The sequence below is a fragment of the Alosa alosa genome, chromosome 16 (genome assembly GCF_017589495.1).
Source record: "Alosa alosa isolate M-15738 ecotype Scorff River chromosome 16, AALO_Geno_1.1, whole genome shotgun sequence".
Lineage (NCBI taxonomy): Eukaryota > Metazoa > Chordata > Actinopteri > Clupeiformes > Clupeidae > Alosa > Alosa alosa.
The window spans coordinates 776,995-796,739 of NC_063204.1; the positions used below are offsets into that span (position 1 = coordinate 776,995).

Here is a 19,745-nt window from a genome sequence, read left to right on the forward strand (position 1 = left end):
GTTCTGTTTGACCTGAGTAATAAAGAAAGTGGCATAGTGGTGCAAGTTATGTAAGAGCAGCAGAAGTGTTGTGTTTTCAGGACAACAACACCAAGTTGTCAAGTGTTCAAGTGTGCAAGTGGAGTAGTGCAGGCGGCCATTGTGGGTCCAATGTCCAGGATGTTATGTAGCTGCTGAGGGTGGAGGGGGAGAGGAGGGAGAGAGTTCAGCATCCCTACAGCTTGGTGTATGAAGCTGTTGGTGAGTCTGGTAGTGCGGGGCCAGGCTTCTGTACCTCTTCCCAGAGGGCAGTAGATCAAACAGATTGTGAGCGGGGTGACTTGCATCACTCACAATTTTTGGTCAGCCTTTGGCGGGTGAGGTGGGTGGTGTAAATGTCCTTCAGGGAGGGGAGTGAAGCACCAATGATCCTTCCAGCTGTGTTCACTATGCGCTGCAGGGCTTTCCTGTTGTATCAGTGCAGCTTCCGCCCCACAGCGATACAGCTGGAGAGGATGCTCTCAATGGTGCCTCCCCGGTAGAATGTGGTCATGATGGCTGGTGGAGCACTTGCTCGCCTGAGTTTCCGCAGGAAGTACAGGCGGCGCTGAGCTCTCTTCGCCAGTGATGCAGTGTTGGTGGTCCAGAGAGGTCTTCACTGATGTGCACCCCCAGGAATTTGGTGCTGCTCGCTCTCCACCACAGCACCGTCCGATGGTCAGTGGCAGGTGTTGGGTGTGACCTCTCCGAAGTCAACAACAATCTCTTTGGTCTTGCTGGACGCTCAGCAGGAGGTTGTTGTCCCTGCACCACGCGGGTCAGATGGTCGACCTCCAACCTGTATTGAGTCCGCCGCCCTTGGTGATGAGACCCACCAGAGTTGTGTCGTCAGCAAATTTCACTATGTGATTGTTGCTGTAGGTTGCAGTGCAGTCATCGTCAGCAGGGTGAAGAGCAGCCGGACTGAGCACTCCAGCCTTGGGGGCCCCTGTGCTCAGTGTGATGCTGCTTGAGGTATTGTTGCCAACACGCACTACTTGGGGCCTCTGACAGAGGAAGTCCAGTAGCCAGTTGCAGAGGTAGGTACTGAGTCCCAGTTTGTCGAAGTTTGCAGATGAGTTGTTGTGGTATTATGGTGTTGAATGCAGAACTGAAGTCTATAAACAGCAATCTCACATATGAGTCTCTTTTTTCCAGGTGGGTGAGGGCTGGGTGGAGGCAGAGCAGATTGCATCCTCTGTGGACCGGCTTTGGCTCGGTATGCAAACTGGAAGGGTCCAGGGTGGGGAGAATGGCTTTGATGTGTGACATGACAAGCCGCTCAAAGCACTTCATGATGATGGGTGTCAGTGCCACAGGGCGGTAGTCATTGAAGCAGGATGGAGCAGTTTTCTTGGCACAGGTATGATGGTGGCAGCTTTGAAACATGATGGGACGATGGCTTTGCTTCAGGGAAGTGTTAAAGATGTCTGTGAAGACATCCTTTAAGCTCCCCCCGCGCAGTCCTTCAGCACCCGACCTGGGATGTTGTCTGGACCTGTTGCCTTACGGGTGTTGATAGCAGCAAGTGTCCTCTTCACGCTGTCGGCAGAGAGGCACAGGGGCTGCTCATGTAGGGGGGATGGGTCTTCTGTGGGCAGGTGCTGTTTTGTGCTTCAAAGCGAGCAAAGAAGCCGGTTCAGGTTGTTGAGCAGAGGGATGTTGCTCTCACAGCTCTGTGGCGCTGGGCTTGTAGTCCGTGAGGGCCTGAATGCCCTGCCATAGGCATGAGATAGACATTGGCGTCTAATTGTCGAAGTGGCGGCATTAACATTAATTTTCAAGCCGCCCCACAACTGCAACATTTTTTTTTTTCATTGCGGAGTATAGCGACACTTGATCTTTTTTTTCAAACGTCCTGCCATTCCGACACACAAGGTCATTAACAGTGGCGAGCTAGCCAGGATTTTTCAACGGAGTGGACTTTTTGCGGCAGGCTAGGCCTAGGGTGGGCCTTTATTTTTTTATTCCAATATGGGTAGTATAGTATAGGCCTACAGTAATCGTCCCAACTTTAAACAACACACGATTTCATCACAGCTCAGACGATTCATGGCAAAAAATACAATAAAAGGCTACATTGATAAATAGCAGGGGCAACAGGATTGGATTCTATAATAGCCTACGACAAGAACTTCAACTGAAAGGTTAGTCGCCTCAAGGAGTCCAAGAGTGCCTCACACAAACCAGCTCCGTTCAAACAGTGTTTAAGAGCTAAAAAAGTTGATTAGAGAGTCACATTTGAAATGTTGGGTAGCCTAAATTATATAGCCTATAGCGTGTGCATCTCAGAGGAAGAGATTTTGGAGAGAGAGAGAGGATTTAACCTAGGTGATGATTATTTGTGTCTGGTGGTAATTAGACTTGAGTATGAATACCTACGAATTGTTTTGAATAAAAAAAGATAAGACAATAAATGAAATGTGACCCTGCAAGGCGGAACCAGTCGTTTTGGTAAAATTTACAAAATTAAGTTATTGTACTCACACGAACAGCCATAAACTAAGCTTTCCAACAATATGTATATCGAGGGTATTGCAAATAGTATTGGGTGTTGGATATAGTCGCCGACCCTCATTAGATGTGGATATTTGGTAAGAATAGCCTTCAAGACACAAGGTTATCGCAGTTGCTGTGAGACATTCTCCAGTCTCTCTCAAAATCAAAACACACCCAATTCACGCTTGGACTCTGGGGGTTATTTGAACGTTCGCTGTGAAGTGGTTTACTGTAAAAGGAGCGTTGGATATCCTGCCTGTCTTTGCACAATTATAGGGCCATGATAATGCATGCGCTAGCCTAAAGTCGAGAGAAAGCCTAAATAAATATGCAGACATGTTATGTGCAATTCAACAACTGCACGCCTGACATATAAAAGATATAGGCCTAGCCTACAACATTATTGTGTAGTAAATTGAGTTTATCCAACCTGCTGGCAAGCCAAAATGCGTTGCACATGGCTTTATCATTGTCCTCTAAAATGCAATATAAGCAACTATATCGCACATCCAGTTTGAACACCCTGATGGACACTGAACTCTGGGGGTTATTTGAACGTTCACTGAAGTGGTTTAGGCTACTGGAGCGTAAGAATTCTGCCCGTCTTTGCGCAATTGGCCATTGATTGACGGCCATTAATTAATTAATATAGGTGGCCTGCACGCACAGAGTTTGTTTGATGCATGGAGTTTCCGACCGTTTTCCCCTGAGAGCTTAGAGAATAAAAGGAGGAGAGCTACCTGTGTTTTACATAATGTGTAACATTTATTCACATTGCCAGTTCAAAATCACCTAAGGTTTTGACTGAAATGTGTGCTGATATCAATTATTGGGAAAAACATTGTTTAGTGGATGGCGGGTGGATTGTTGATGTAGCTGCAGGTGCAGATCACATGACTACATCTCATCCATGCATATAGGATGTTGGAATTTGATAGGATACAGGAACTGCAGAGATAAATTGAAAATGAGGATCGGTAGCCTAATGTCGGAATAGCGGTACTAAAAAAAATCGGAGTAGGGGCATGTCTAAATAGAGGCATGTCGTAATAACAGTATGTCGTAATAGAGGGTTGTCGTAATAATGGGATGTCGTAATAAAGAGTGAACCCCCAACTTGCCAGATATGCCTTCATATCTTTGGGTTTCATTCAGCATTTTGTTCTTCCACTGGAAATGACTCTTCTACATTTGCTGCCTGCTGCATCCTTTCTGTTTGTATTGTTTAGAAAATGTTTGACGTCTTGAGTTAATGCATTAAACATTGTTTGCTGGTAACCAGCCAAAAATTGCCTACAGATTCTTGCATGCGTACATTCTCTATTCTCTCCAAAATGTGCCCGTTCTATAGGCTGGCCAAGTGCGTAATTCTGCGGCATAAAGCAGATGTATTTGTTTATCGTACAGAAAAATAAAAATAACCTGTCAAGCAGTCAATTGACTACATTGCAGTCAATAAGTAGGGCAAATTACGAAACCAAAACGTGGGTCATAGCTGTCTAAGCCTCTGCTGTGAGGCCAAACCCATGAACAAAGACGCATTGATATCTGCAATAGAGTTTTTTTTGGCTAAAACAAGCTCACAGCCCGAATCCGAGTCATAGCACTGATGGGAGAGGCAACTGGCATGTGATCTCCCCACGGGCCAATGGATGTACAAGTTTTCTCCTGTGCCTACGATATTTAATCCAGTGTTTTGTCAAGTTGCAAAATGCTATTCGTTTTAACGAATTTTTATGATAGTACCCTATACAAAAAGTACTTCATACTATCTTAATCGCTTTACACTCAATACTTGACCAATGGCTATTGCATCTGTCTATTGAAAGTGAAAATGTGGCATGTGATCTACTGTGTAGGGTTCATAAAATAAAATAAAAAGATTGCTAATGGCCTACAAGCTGATCTGGGGTGCGTTTCCCGTACAACTACGGAGGTTAGCTTTTTAACAGGATGCATCGTTTAACTAACCAACATGTAAGTTGCGACTGTTTCCCAAAACTGTCGTACTTACATAGTACTGTAAGTTTGGACCATGATAGTTTCCAAACTTAGTCTGGACTAAGGTAGAGTTAATGACGTTTAGTAGCACGTGAACGGGCACCTGCACATTCTGTGGCGCATTGCGTTGAGGCCGGCAGATGACAGCCGCCGTTGCACAGCAGTTACCAGTCCCCTGTCCAAGAGTTCGAATCTGGGTTAAGTTTTTGACAACAATATTGACATCGTTGTTTACCTAAGTTTATCTTTTGTGCAGATCATATTATCAAAATCAGAATCAGCCTTCTTGGCTTGGTTTGCGTAAACTAACAAGGACCCCCCTCCCCCTCCATGAAAATCAAAGGCTACATATTCTCAGCTGACTCGTCAAAAAGTGCACACCACCTTATTATTATCTGCAGGTGTGTGACTTTTACTTACGTGCACATGGCTGCAAATATGCATTTATCACGGCAGCTGAAGTAGGAAGTGAACAGCCCTGTTCCTGTGTGAGCACAGGTGTTTCTAATTAAGTGTCAGATTCGGCCACAGTTACTTCAACCAGAGGCCTCAAGTAATGTTTTAGGAACACCTGTGGTTTGCCTGCCAACAGGAAATTGAACAGCCCTGCTTCAGCTGCCCGTGGGCTGCCGTGATAAAGGCCTATTGACTTTTAATTTATGTATTTTCTGCCTTGGAAATTTTAAAATATGGATGTATGGTGGTTAGAAGTGTAAATATCAATTAGAAACCTAAATATATTTATAATTATTAATTTGCAAACAAATAACTGGCGTCAGTGACGTCTTTGACATGAAGATCCCTGGAACTATGCTTCTACTAGCATTCTACCACAGGTCGAGAGGTGTAGTTGTAACTATACACAACTTTACGATAGTGGTTGCGAACGTTCGTTGCTACTATGGTTTTGGGAAACACTAACATAGTGTAACGATGCATTGGACTATGTAAGTTCCAAATATGAATGTAATTCTGCGGCATAAAGCAGATGTATTTGTTTATTGTACAGAAAAATAAAAATGACATGTCAAACAGTCAATTGACTACATTGCAGTCAAGAAGTAGGGCAAATTAATTTACGAAACCAAAACGTGAGTCATACTGTAGTTGTCTAAGCCTCTATAGCGTAGCCTGTTAAAAACGTCGTAGAAGCCTACCCAAGGCTACAGATTAATTCTGAAAAGTTATTTCTCTACTGGCTCAATTATCACACCACTGTTTTGATTTGCGTAGTTGCGTTACCCCACACCCTGACAATAATGTAGACAGCAAACCTGTAACGGTACCTACCACACACACACACACATAACTTCCTTAACTTCCTTCTGGGTAAATAAGGTATCTCTTATTTATCTATAAATCTATATAGACAGACCTGTTAAGGTAAAATACTCACACACACACTCTTAAACATGCACAGACACACATAAACACACATACACACACATGCACACACACACCATTGTTAATCTCCCTTCATTCTCCATCTGATGGACATCATGATGATCCATGTGTCTGGCCATCACACTAATCCTGTGTGTGTGTGTGTGTGTTTATGTGTGTGTATTTATGTGTGTGTGTTTATGTGTGTGTGTTTATGTGTGTGTATTTATGTGTGTGTTTATGTGTGTGTGTTTATGTGTGTGTATTTATGTGTGTGTGTGTATTTATGTGTGTCTGTGCGTGTTTGTGTGTGTGTGTGTTTTATGTGTGTGTGTTTATGTGTGTGTGTGTGTATTTATGTGTGTGTGTTTATGTGTGTGTATTTATGTGTGTGAGTTTATGTGTGTCTGTGCGTGTTTGTGTGTGTGTGTTTATGTGTGTGTGTGCGTGTTTGTGTGTGTGTGTGTGTTTGTGTGTGTGTGTGTGTGTGTATTTATGTGTGTGTGTTTATGTGTGTGTATTTATGTGTGTGTGTTTATGTGTGTGTGTTTATATGTGTCTGTGTGTGTGTTTGTGTTTATATGTGTCTGTGCGTGTTTGTGTGTGTGTGTGTCAGACTAAGCCAGTGGCATTTGCAGTGCGCACCAATGTCAGCTTCTCTCCTGTTCCGGAGGACGAGGTCCCTGTGCCAGGAATGGCTGTTGCATTTGAAGCCAAAGACTTTCTCCATGTCAAAGAGGTTTGTTCCTCACACACACATACACTTATGCTTGTGTGTCACATACACACTAATGTTTGTGTGTCACACATACACACACATACACACGTATACTTGTGTGTCACACATACACACTTATGCTTGTGTGTCACACATACACACACTTATACACACTTCTGCTTGTGTGTGTGTGTGTAGAAGTTTAACAACAACTGGTGGATTGGGCGTCTGGTGAAGGAGAGCAGTGAGGTGGGATTCATCCCGAGTCCAGTCAAGCTGGAGACCAGCCGCCTCCAGCAGGAACACCGGGCCAAGCACAGCAAGTTCAGGTACACACACACACACACACATACCCAAACACACACTTATCAGCACACACATATTTACATTCATCAGCCCACACACACACACATATTTACATTCATCAGCCTACACACATACACACACACACATTTACATTCATCAGCACACAGACACACACACATTTACATTCATCGTCAGCCCAGATAGCAAACATACACTGGGACGGAACTGGGCCACACCTACCACAACGTCCGGCATGGATCTGATCCGGCGTCCAAACGCACATCGGTCCAAAACTGGTCTGGATCCGTTTGACGGATCTGGTTCCAATAAGGGCTAAGACTGGCCCAGTTCCGTATGATAGTCTGTGTTAATGACGTGTTCCAGATCTGCTTATCATATGCAATACGGGTCCGCTTTATTGTGTGTGGTACGGACCCGTTTATCAGATATCAGCCGGCTTTATTTGACATGTGAAATGTGATCGGTAATTAATTATCCTGAAAAATCTGTTTGCTACACATTTGCTAACAGGTTCATTATAGGTTCACCCAGGCTAAAGTTCGTAACGTTTTCCCAACAGCTCAACTGATAAACTAGGCTACAAACATAATAGGGGGGTAAAAAAAACTTTACACATAAGTGTCTTATTATTTTTTTTATTCAACAACCTGGCTGTAGAAGTGCAATCCCAGACAAGTCGTGTTAATTCCACTGTTCCCATCGATATTCAGGCTGTCCTCCTCAGTCATCTCCATGGTCAATCTGAAACAACACAAAATAAACATTTATTCCTTTTTGAAAATAGACTAAGTCACAATTACACTCGTTTTTTTAGTCACAATTACACTCGTTTTTGTCAAAAGATTGATAGTGCGTAAACCAAAGATCCTTGATTAACGTTAGTGCTTGGACTTCTGCATGCGTGGCAAGAATATGGGGTTGTTTCATAGCACTGTTAGATCTGACACAAACAACAATTGACTACTTTTACCACTGCTAGGTAATAATAAAAGTAATGAAACGAACATATGATCAATATTGAGCCAACTATATCTTTCTTTTCCAGCCTTACTGTAGAAATGAAGTGGCCATGGGAACATAGTGCACCCCATGGTTTCTAAATTTGTGCCATTCCAAAATACCTTTTTTTTTTCTTTTAGCAGCCAGTTGACAATGAAGTAGGGAAAGGTCAATTTAGCAGAATCAGCACCTTAATTAATATCATTACCACCTGGGTCTGCTGTGAAAAAATGGTCCTTCGGCTCATATCCGTATCACAGGTTTGGGCCAAATCAGTGTTTTGTATTTTAAACGCATCTCCTGACTTCCAGTTGAGTTGCGTAAATCGGACCTGGGACAAATCTGTAAACCGGTGATAAAACAGCATTACTAGCAGAGCTAAAGCCTCTATCAGGAGCATATCTGGCCCACAGTCAGATACCGTATGTCCGCTACAGGCGGATCTAAAGGCTTTTATGCAGATTCGGCCCAAAGGAAATTGCTATCTGGGAGCACACACACACACATACACACATATTGATCAGACACTGTTTAAAGTGACTTGCATGTCAACTATTTTAAAAGGGACTACATTGTCCGGAGCAACAACGGTGGAAGCTGGGAATTGAACCCACAACTTTTCAGGCTATTTCTCAGGCATGCTAGTCCCACTCCTTAACCACTATACTACCACCACCCACCACGCTAGCACAGCTCCTTAACCACTATACTACCACCACCCACCACGCTAGCACAGCTCCTTAACCACTATACTACCACCACCCATATACTACCACCACCCATCACGCTAGTCCCACTCCTTAACCACTATACTACCACATACACATACAAACACACACATGCACACACACACATACAAACACACACATGCACACGTACACATACACACATAAAAACACACATGCACACGCACACATACAAACACACACATGCACACGTACACATACACATACAAAAACACACATGCACACGTACACATACAAAAACACACATGCACACGTACACATACACACGTACACATACAAACACACACATGCACACACAAACACACACATGCACACGTACACATACAATCACACACATACACATACAAACACACACACGCACACATACACATACAAAAACACACATGCACACGTACACATACAAAAACACACATGCACACGTACACATACACACGTACACATACAAACACACACATGCACACACAAACACACACATGCACACGTACACATACACATACAAACACACACACGCACACATACACATACAAACACATGCATGCACACTCACACATACAAACACACACATGCACACGTACGCATAAACTATGGACACACGGGCCTACCAGTTAAAGTCGACACACAGCTTTATCTCCGTCTGAAACCAAACGACCAGATCGATCCAAGATCGACAGTCTCACATCCTGCCTTGCTGAAATTAAGTCCTGGATGGCACACAACTTTCTGCAGCTTAATGAAAGCAAGTGTGAGATTGTCCTCTTTGGTCCCCCAAACTCAGTCAGTACCATCTCCAGCAGCCTAGGCCCCCTCTCCACCCTCACTAGGCCCCCTCTCCACCCTCACTAGGCCCCTCTCCACCCTCACTAGGCCCCCTCTCCACCCTCAATAGGCCCCATGCTAGGAATCTGGGTGTCATTTTTGACTCAGAGCTCCGGTTTGACAGGCAGATAAATGAAGTGGTGAAAGCCAGCTTTTTTCAACTTAGAAATATTGCAAAGATTAAGACCCTTCTCAACCCCCCAGATCTTGAAAGGGTAATTCATGCTCTCATCACATCACGACTAGACTACTGCAACTCCCTCTATACCGGCATCACTGAATCATCCCTGTCCCGCCTGCAGCTAGTCCTAAACACAGCTGCTAGACTGTTAACAGGCACATCACCCCTGTCCTAGCCTCCCTCCACTGGCTTCTGGTTTGTTACAGAATTGATTTTAAAGTCCTTCTTTTTACTTTCAAAGCCATTAATGGAAAAGCCCCCCCACATCTCAGACCTCCCCTCCCTACTCTAATGTTAGGTTAGGGTCCCTTAGATCGGCCACGCAGGGGTTACTGACAGAGCTGAAGGCCAATCTCTCCACAGGGGCTACTGTGCCTTTGCTGTCACAGCCCCCAAACTGTGGAATAGCATCCCTACCTCCATCAGATTGCCCCTTCAGTTGACTCTTAAATAAATCCCAGCTCAGAACCTTTTTCCTTCTCACGCTTCCCTTTCCGATTCATCCTGACCGGTTCGCCCCTGCTTGTACCGTGTCGTTTGTGGCTGGTTTTGATGATGTGCTTCCGTTTTATGACGTGCTGTGCATGGTCCGCTTTATGATGTGTTTTTGTATTTACTGCTTTATGATGTGTTTGTGTATGGTCTGTTTTATGATGTGTTTGTGTATGGTCCAGTTTTATGATGTGTGGTCTGGTCTTTTTATGATGTGTTTCCAGGTATTCTGCTTTATGATGTGTTTGTGTATGTATGTTTTATGATGTGTTGTGTATGGTCCGTTTTATGATGTGTTGTGTATGGTCTGTTTTATGATGTGTTTTGTGTATGGTCTGGTTTTATGATGTGTTTGTGTATGTTTTATGCTTTATGATGTGTTTTATTGTGTATGGTCTGCTTTATGATGTGTTTGTGTATGGTCTGCTTTATGATGTGTTTGTGTATGGTCTGCTTTATGATGTGTTTGTGTATGGTCTGCTTTATGATGTAGCTGAAGGCCACCTCAAGCACAGGCTACTCTGCCTTTAAGCGTCACAGCCCCCCAACTGTGGAATAGCATCCCTACCTCCACTGTGATTCGCCTTCAGTTGACTCTTAAATCCCAGCCTGTGAACCTTTTCTAGCTTCCCCGACCATCCTGACCGAGCTCCCTGCTTGTACTGTCGCTCTCTTTCGTGGTTTGTTGTATGGTCTGCTTTATGATGTGTGTTGTGTATGATGTGTATTTGTATGGTCTGCTTTATGATGTGTTGTGTATGGTCTGCTTTATGATGTGTTGTGTATGGTCTGCTTTATGATGTGTTGTGTATGGTCTGCTTTATGATGTGTTGTGTATGGTCTGCTTTATGATGTGTTTGTGTATGGTCTGCTTTATGATGTGTTTGTGTATGGTCTGCTTTATGATGTGTTTGTGTATGGTCTGCTTTATGATGTGTTTGTGTATGGTCTGCTTTATGATGTGTTTGTGTATGGTCTGCTTTATGATGTGTATTTGTATGGTCTGCTTTATGATGTGTTTTTGTATGGCCTGCCTCTGTCTTACTTGTTATATGTTATATGTTTGATTCCCACCGGTCTCTGTAAAGCACTTTGGTTGATGCAAGTCATGTTTAAACGTGCTATATAAATAAATCTGATTGATTGATTGATTGAAAGTGAACTGAAGCAAAGTAAAGTCTATGCTGTGTCCTTTTTCAGTAGGGCGATGGCAAACTCTTCCTCCAGATTATCTATGCTGTGTCCTTTTGCAGTTGGGCGATGGCTCCAGCTTATCTATGCTGTGTCCTTTTGCAGTAGGGCGATGGCAAACTCTTAGTGTGTGTGTGTGTGTGTGTGTGTGTGTGCTGTGTCCTTTTGCAGCAGGGCGATGGCAAACTCTTCCTCCAGCTTAGGGGACATCATACCAAGCTCCAGAAAATCCACCCCTCCCTCCTCTGGTAAGTGCTGAGCCTCAGGTATGGGTGTGTGTGTGTGTGAGAGAGAGAGAGATAGAGAGAGAGAGAGAGAGAGAGAGAGATTTACATGTCCAATTAAAGCTTCTTTATGGCAAGCAGGCAAAAGGAAAACATCACTGCATGGGAATCTCAGTGGTTACGAGTGACAATTCAACTTAGACATACAGTAGAGTGATACACACACAAACACAAACTCAACTTTATACACACACTGAGACATACAGTACAGTGATACATACACAAACACACACTCAACTGTATACACAGACTGAGACACACACACCAGGAATGGAAATTGGCACCTGCCACCAGACAAATGCAGGTGAATTTGTGTACTGGCAGGTGAATTTGGGTAACTTACTTGGTGGGATAGATCAGTGGTTCTTAAACTTTTTGTCTGGCGACCCTACAAAAAAGTATGGCGAGGTCTGGCGACCCCACTTTCCCCAAACCCATTCTAAGTCCTTACTCAAATACCCCCCTCAAACGTTAACAACTAAATCAAGCAAAAACTTGAAAGCAGAGTAATTCATTTTATTTACTCCATATGAACAAGAACCGAGAAAACCAAACAATCACAATAAAACAAATGTAGGCTGCCGCCATATCAGATCAGAACACAAGCACACACACACACACACACACACACATGCAGCATTAGGCCTACAATGTTACATTAATTATATTTATGGCAAAACAATAACACTATTTTCTTATTTCCCTTTTCTGGTTTACTATCTGACAATTTCAATGGGAAGGGTGGGCCTGCTTCCCTGAACATAGCAAGTTAATTCAAGGAGGAATGCTGCATAAGGCGACACAGGGTTACATGCAGCTATTCCGACATGCCGCTACTTAGACATTGGCATCTAATTGTCGAAGTGGCGGCATTAACATTGATTTTCAAGCGTCCCACTATTGCAACATTTTTTTTTCCATTGTCGGAGTAGCGACCTTTTCTTTCAAACGTCCAGCCATTTCGACACGAGGTCATTAACAGTGGCATAGCCAGGATTTTTCAACGGAGTGGACTTTTGCGAAGTATAGGCCTAGGGCCTAGCCTTGAAGAAACAAGGTTATTGCAGTTGCTGTGAGACATTCGGCCAGGGTTCACCCTTTATTACGACATCCCGTTATTACGACAACCCTCTATTACAACATACCGTTATTACGCCTCTATTTAGACATGCCCCTACTTTATCTCTGCAGTTCCTGTATCCTATCAAATTCCAACATCCTATGCATGGATGAGCTGTAGTCATGTCATCTGCACCTGCAGCTACATCAACAATCCACCCGTCATCCACTCCAAACAATGTTTTTCCCAATAATTGATATCGGCACATTTCAGTCAAAACCTCAGCTGATTTTGAACTGGCCATGTGAATAAATGTTACACATTATGTAAAACACAGGTAGCTCTCCTCATTTTCCTCTCTAAGCTCTCAGGGAAAACGGGTCGAAACTCCATGCATCAAACAACTCAGTCGTGCAGGCCACCTATATTAATTAATTAATGGCCGTCAATCAATGGCCAATGCACAAAGACAGGCGGAATTCTACGCTCCAGTAGCCTAAACCACTTCAGTGAATCGTTCAAACCCCCAGAGTTCAGTGTCCATCAGGTGTTTGAAACTGGATGTCGATATATTCAAGTTGCTTATTGCATATAGAGGGACAATGATAACAACGATTTTTTATTTTGCCAGCAGGTTGGATAAACTCAATTTACTACACAATAATGTAGGTAGGCTTAGCCTATATCTTTATATGTCATGCGGTAGTTGTTGAATTGCACATAACATGTCTGCATATTTATTTAGTCTTCTTTCTCTCCACTTAGGCTGAGCTTATGCATTATCATGGCCCTATAATTGCAAAGACAGGCGGGATATCCGGACGCCCTTTTACAGTATACCACTTCACAAATCTAACGCTCAAATAACCCCCAGAGTTCAGTGTCCATCAGTCCCAACATTTAGAAGCATTATCGAAAAAGTCCAAGCTGAATTGGGTGTGTGTTTTTGATTTTTGAGAGAGACTGAGAAAGGTCAGATGTCTTACAGAAACTGGGCGATAACCTTTGTTTCTTGAAGGCTATCCTTACCTCCAAATATCCACATCTAATGAGGGTCGGCGACTATCCAATAATGCAATACCATCTTTGCCCCTATTATGCATAATATTGTTGGAAAGCTTAGTTATGGTCAGTTTCAGTGAGTACAATAACTTAATTTTTGTAAATTTTACCAAAAACAACTGGTTTAGTTTGCAGGTCACATTTCATTTTGTTGTTTATCTTTTTTATATTCAAAAACAATTTGTGGTTTCCATGCTCAAGTCTAATTACCACCAGGCACAAATAATCATCACCTGGTTAAATCCTCTCTCTCTCCAAAATCTCTCTTCCTCTTCATTATAGGCTATAATTTAGGCTACCTGACATTTCAAATACTCTCTAATCCAACTTTTTAGCTCTTAAACACCTAAAAATACACTGTTCAACGGAGCTGGTGTGTGTGGAGGCGACTTGACTCCTTCAGGTTGTCTTGGACTCCCTCTCGGTTGAAGTTATTGTGCGCGAGGCTATTGTAGAATCCAATCCTGTTGCCTACTGCTATTTCAATGTAGCCTTTTATTGTTTTTTTTTGCCATGAATCGCCTGAGCTGTGATGAAATCGTGTGTTGTTTAAAGTTGGAGATCCCGATTACTGTAGGCCTATGCTGCCCATATTGGAATAAAAAATAAATGCCCACCCTAGGCCTACTTCGCAAAAGTCCACTCCGTTGAAAAATCCTGGCTACGCCACTGTTAATGACCTTGTCGAAATGGCAGGACGTTTGAAACCGACAATGGGAACAATGGGAAAAAAAATGTCGCAGTAGTGGGACACTTGAAAATTAATGTTAATGCACCGCCCCGAGCTACAGCCGCATTGAATCAATCGTGCAAAACAGACTAGCGTGCGTAGGAGCCACTTTTATCAGAGCCATATTGTCAACGTCAGCGAGTATTTGCATTAGATTATCGCCTAATGGCATCAAAAAAGTTTACCCAAAATTAAGTGTTGGGTCTTCTATTCGCGGACCCTGATTCTGAAGGGGAATATCTGCCTTCAGAAAACGGTGATTCGTTTAGTGAGGCTTCAGATGCGTCCCTGCCTTGCAATGAGGACGAAGGACAAAGTGAGAGTTTAGCTTACACCAAGCTACAAACGTTGAATCGCTTGCCCAATGTCACTGGGGAATAATGTTTCACGGGGTCGGAGTGCTCATCGGGAAGTTAGCAGGGTGTTAGTGGTGTGGCGAACGAGGCTGGAGGTAGCCTAATGTCTATGTAGCTGGCTTGTCTTCTGACTGTGTGCCTCTCCGCCAATCAGCGGCGACAGTAACGTGGTGGAGCCTTTGTCTAATGCCACTGGGTATGTTAGACCCAGGTCAAGTGCTCATAGGACAGTTAGGGGAACGAGGCAGTGTGGGGAGTCGCGAATGAGAATGACAGTGGGCCTAGTCCGAAGCTCAAGAAATTCTCTCCATCTAAGGCCAAGCCGAGGCAGATCTGGCCATGCTGCTCGCAGCAGGAGCAGAGGTGGTGACATGGGGCAGGAGAGCCATTAGGCCATGCATAGTCTTTCACAAGATGATGGGAATGCCGGCCCTGTATGGATAGGATATGGATATGGATAGTCATTATCTCTACAGCAAAGGCCTGCTACATAAAAAAAAAAAAAAAAAAATTGTCAGCCATTTATTAGTAATGATTTACACTGTTGATTATCTATTTCCCTGACCATTTAGGACATTTATGTGTTCTTTTTGTGTGTTCATGTCCTTGTGATGTGTGTGTCTTTGTCAGCTAAGAAAAAAAAACAACAAAAACATCAACAAAAAACAACAAAAAGAAAACAAATACTAACATTGTCTCTTGTCTTGTCTCGTCATCTCAAAGTCAAAGTCAAAGTCAAAGCCAGCTTTATTGTCAATTTCTTCACATGTTCCAGACATACAAAGAGATCGAAATTACGTTTCTCACTATCCCACGGAAGAAGACAAGACATATTTTACCAATTTAGGTCCACAGACAAAACATAACATTCAAGTAAAACAAAAAAAGTAAAATAATAAGCAAATAAGGGGCACATATAATGATAGAAAATAAGAGCAGCAAAATGTGGTTGAAATTGTGCATAGACAGTCAATAAAAAAATACTAGTGCAAATTCAGGCCAATAAAAGGCTTGGGTAGTTCTGTTTGACCTAAGTAAGCAGCGAAAAGTGGCATAGTTATGTAAGAGGCAGCAAGAAGTGTTGTGTTTCAGGACCAATAACACCAGTTGTAAAGTGTACAAGTGTGCAAGTGTGCAAGTGGAGTAGTGCAGGCCCATTTTTGGGTCCAATGTCCAGGATGTTATGTAGCTGAGGGTGGAGGGGGAGAGGAGGGGAGAGTTCAGCATCCCACGGCTTGGTGTGTATGAAGCTGTTGGTGAGTCTGAGTAGTCGGAGCCGCGAGGCTTCTGTACCTCTTCCCAGAGGGCAGTAGATCAAACAGATTGTGGCGGGGTGACTTTGGTGCATCACTCACATGAAGCTGGCATGAAAACAGCGAGAGCCAACTGTCCCGCGTGGCATCAAGGAAGCAAAAAGGAATACACTCACAAGATAACCACCCACTTCAAAGACAGCAGGAACGCGAAGCCTATGGCAGGGCATTCAGGCCCTCACTGACTACAAGCCCACGCCACAGAGCTGTGAGCAACATCCCTCTGCTCAACAACCTGAACCGCTTCTTTGCTCTGCTTTGAAGCACAAAGCAGCACCTGCCCACAGAAGACCCATCCCCTCTACATGAGCAGCCCTGTGCCTCTCTGCCGACAGCGTGAAGAGGACACTTGCTGCCATCAACACCCGTAAGGCAACAGGTCAGACAACATCCCAGGTCGTGCTGAAGGACTGTGCAGGGGAGCTTAAGGATGTCTTCACAGACATCTTTAACACTTCCTGAAGCAAGCCATCGTCCCATCATGTTTCAAAGCTGCCACCATCATACCTGTGCGAAGAAAACTGCTCCATCCTGCTTCAATGACTACCGCCCTGTGGCACTGACACCCATCATCATGAAGTGCTTTGAGCTGCTTGTCATGTCACATATCAAAGCCATTCTCCCCACCCTGGACCCCTTCCAGTTTGCATACCCGAGCCAAGCGGTCTACAGGGATGCAATCTGCTCTGCCCTCCACCCAGCCCTCACCCACCTGGAAAAAAGAGACTCATATGTGAGATTGCTGTTTATAGACTTCAGTTCTGCATTCAACACCATAATACCACAACAACTCATCTGCAAACTTGACAAACTGGGACTCAGTACCTACTTCTGCAACTGGCTACTGGACTTCCTCTGTCAGAGGCCCCAAGTGTAATACGTGTTGGCAACAATACCTCAAGCAGCATCACACTGAGCACAGGGGGCCCCAAGGCCTGGAGTGCTCAGTCAGCTGCTCTTCACCCTGCTGGCCTTGACTGCACTGCAACCTACAGCAACAATCACATAGTGAAATTTGCTGGCGACACAACTCTGGTGGGTCTCATCACCAAGGGCGGCGGACTCAATACAGGTTGGAGGTCGACCATCTGACCACGTGGTGCAGGGACAACAACCTCCTGCTGAGCGTCAGCAAGACCAAAGAGATTGTTGTTGACTTCCGGAGAGGTCACACCCAACACCTGCCACTGACCATCGGCCGGTGCTGTGTGGTGGAAGAGCGAGCAGCACCAAATTCCTGGGGGTGCACATCAGTGAAGACCTCTCCTGGACCACCAACACTGCATCACTGGCGAAGGCTCCAGCGCCGCCTGTACTTCCTGCGGAAACTCAGGCGAGCAAGTGCTCCACCAGCCATCATGACCACATTCTACCGAGGGGCACCATCGAGAGCATCCTCTCCAGCTGTATCGCTGTGTGGGGAGCTGCACTGAATACAACAGGAAAGCCCTGCAGCGCATAGTGAACACAGCTGGAAGGATTATTGGTGCTTCACTCCCCTCCCTGAAGGACATTTACAATGGGACAAAACAATCGTGACGGTTGGGACAGAGAGAGAGAGGTCGCTATTGTCTGTGCCGCCATCTTGGATGAATCTCATTCCTGATCTGTGCCTTGCCGTGGCAAGTGAGCTTTTGAACTAAACAGGTCTTGTCTACTTGTGTTTGTGTGTCATCTGAATAATATATATGTGCTCCCCATACATGGAATCAGAGTGCCTACTGTATGTAGTAAATCGAAAATCACTACAGCAAAGGCCAACCTACCGCTACATGCATTTGGTTTTGTTTCTGCCATTTATTAGTAATGATTTACACAGTTTGTTTACTACTTAGTATTTACCTGAGCATTCAGTATTGTGCAATATAGCATACAGAAGGTGAGGGACATTTTGGGGGGAAAGAAGTGGTGCATTTTATCATTCAAACATGCAACTTTTCATGAAAATTCTATAATCCAAGATGGCCGCCACCATATGACATCATAATATGCAAATTAGATATAAACATTTAATCCCTACATAAACTTTTGGTCATCCTTAATATTTCTCTAATTTTCAGAAAGTCTCTATCTCTTATCACTTTTAAGATATAGCCTTTTGAAATGAAGATGTCAAAATCGAACGTTTCGAAAAAAACCCTCTGGCGCCTAAAGGGTTAAACTTTCACCAACTTTGTTTCGCCTGCCTCGGCGATTCGCTCTCATTTCGCCCAACCAGGGTGAATTTCATCTCCATTCAACCTCAATGAGAGCGAAGCGAAATTTCGGTGTGTGAAAACTGACCATTGATGATTTTAAGCATGCATGTAATTAAGTTTCTTAAAAGAAATGCATGCTTCTTAAATACATGCATGCTTCGCATTTGAGCTGTGCTTAAATTGGTCAATGCATAATTTCATAACAGGCCAAATAAAAAACTAATGTTAAATATAGCCTACATATCTGTAAATATTACAATCAGATGATGCAGGCTACACAGCATAGTTAGATCAAGTTGGATAGCTCCACAACTCACGCCAAAGGATTGTCTTAAAAAGAAGTTCGGTGTGATATTTACCTAAAGTTTGTTAAAACATGATACTGATTGTGAAATGCATGGATTCCAGTTGCTTCCAGTAGCAGCAACTGGAATCCATGCATTTCCACTGAATTATTTTTGGAATCTGATCCCTTATCATACCTGTTCATTTGTACTTGTCGCACGACTTATCAGGACTACATTCAAGATGGCGTCGAACGGTGAACTTCCTGAAGGTACTGTCTGTTAAATCGTCTTGGAAATAAACTACCAGTGCTTTTTCAAAGTTCTCAATGTCTCGTTTTGAATGTCAGGGCCCTCGGAAGTCTACCAATGAAGTGTGGAGTGTAAATGGTGTAAAACAGTGATTTATTTGCATGGCTAGCCCGATGCCCGAGGCACCCCCACTGAAAACCTTTTGGTAGCATCAGCTATCTAGCGCCAGATTTCGGAGTGCAGGGGACAATGAGCTATGAGACAAAAGTTCACACTCGGTATCATATTTCAACACACTTTAGGTCAATATCACACCAAACTTCTCCTTTAAAGGAGCCACGCCACTTTTATGACACTATGGCATATGAATGCTGTTCTGTTGACCTTTAGTTTTGTTGCTACTGTGCATGGAGGACAGGCCCATTATGAGTTCTTTCCAACATTGGTGGTAGTTTTAGAGAAAAATTCATCACATTTTAATCGTATAAATCGTATAATGCCGATAACCGTGATCATTTAGGTTACTTTAATCATGATAAAAAATTTTGCCATCTTTGCTGCCATCTTCAGGGGAAAGTCTGTAGGAGTCGATTGCTGAGCGTGGAGTAACACGCTCTGGAAATTCTAATTTAAATTCGCCCGTTTTTTTTTTTTTTTTAAAGAAAAACCATAGTCCAGTATTTCTTTCGAAATTGAAATGAAGTTGTAGGACTATGTTTTTTTTTTTAAAACGGCGACGAAATTGTGAATTTCCAGAGCGTGTTACTCCACACTCAGCAATCGACTCCTACAGACTTTCCCCTTAAGATGGCAGCAAAGATGGGAACATTTCCGG

The 19,745-nt window shown here is 43.6% G+C and overlaps 1 protein-coding gene across 1 annotated transcript in view; it reads left to right on the forward strand.

Moving 5' to 3' along the window:
* The window catches only part of LOC125309637 (voltage-dependent L-type calcium channel subunit beta-2-like), an 81,259-nt gene that overhangs the window by 23,988 nt on the left and 37,526 nt on the right, over positions 1–19,745 (forward strand). Inside the window, 3 exon segments of the mRNA XM_048266695.1 lie at positions 6,518–6,640; positions 6,818–6,948; positions 11,543–11,619. Of these exon segments, the coding sequence (XP_048122652.1) occupies positions 6,518–6,640; positions 6,818–6,948; positions 11,543–11,619 (331 nt within the window).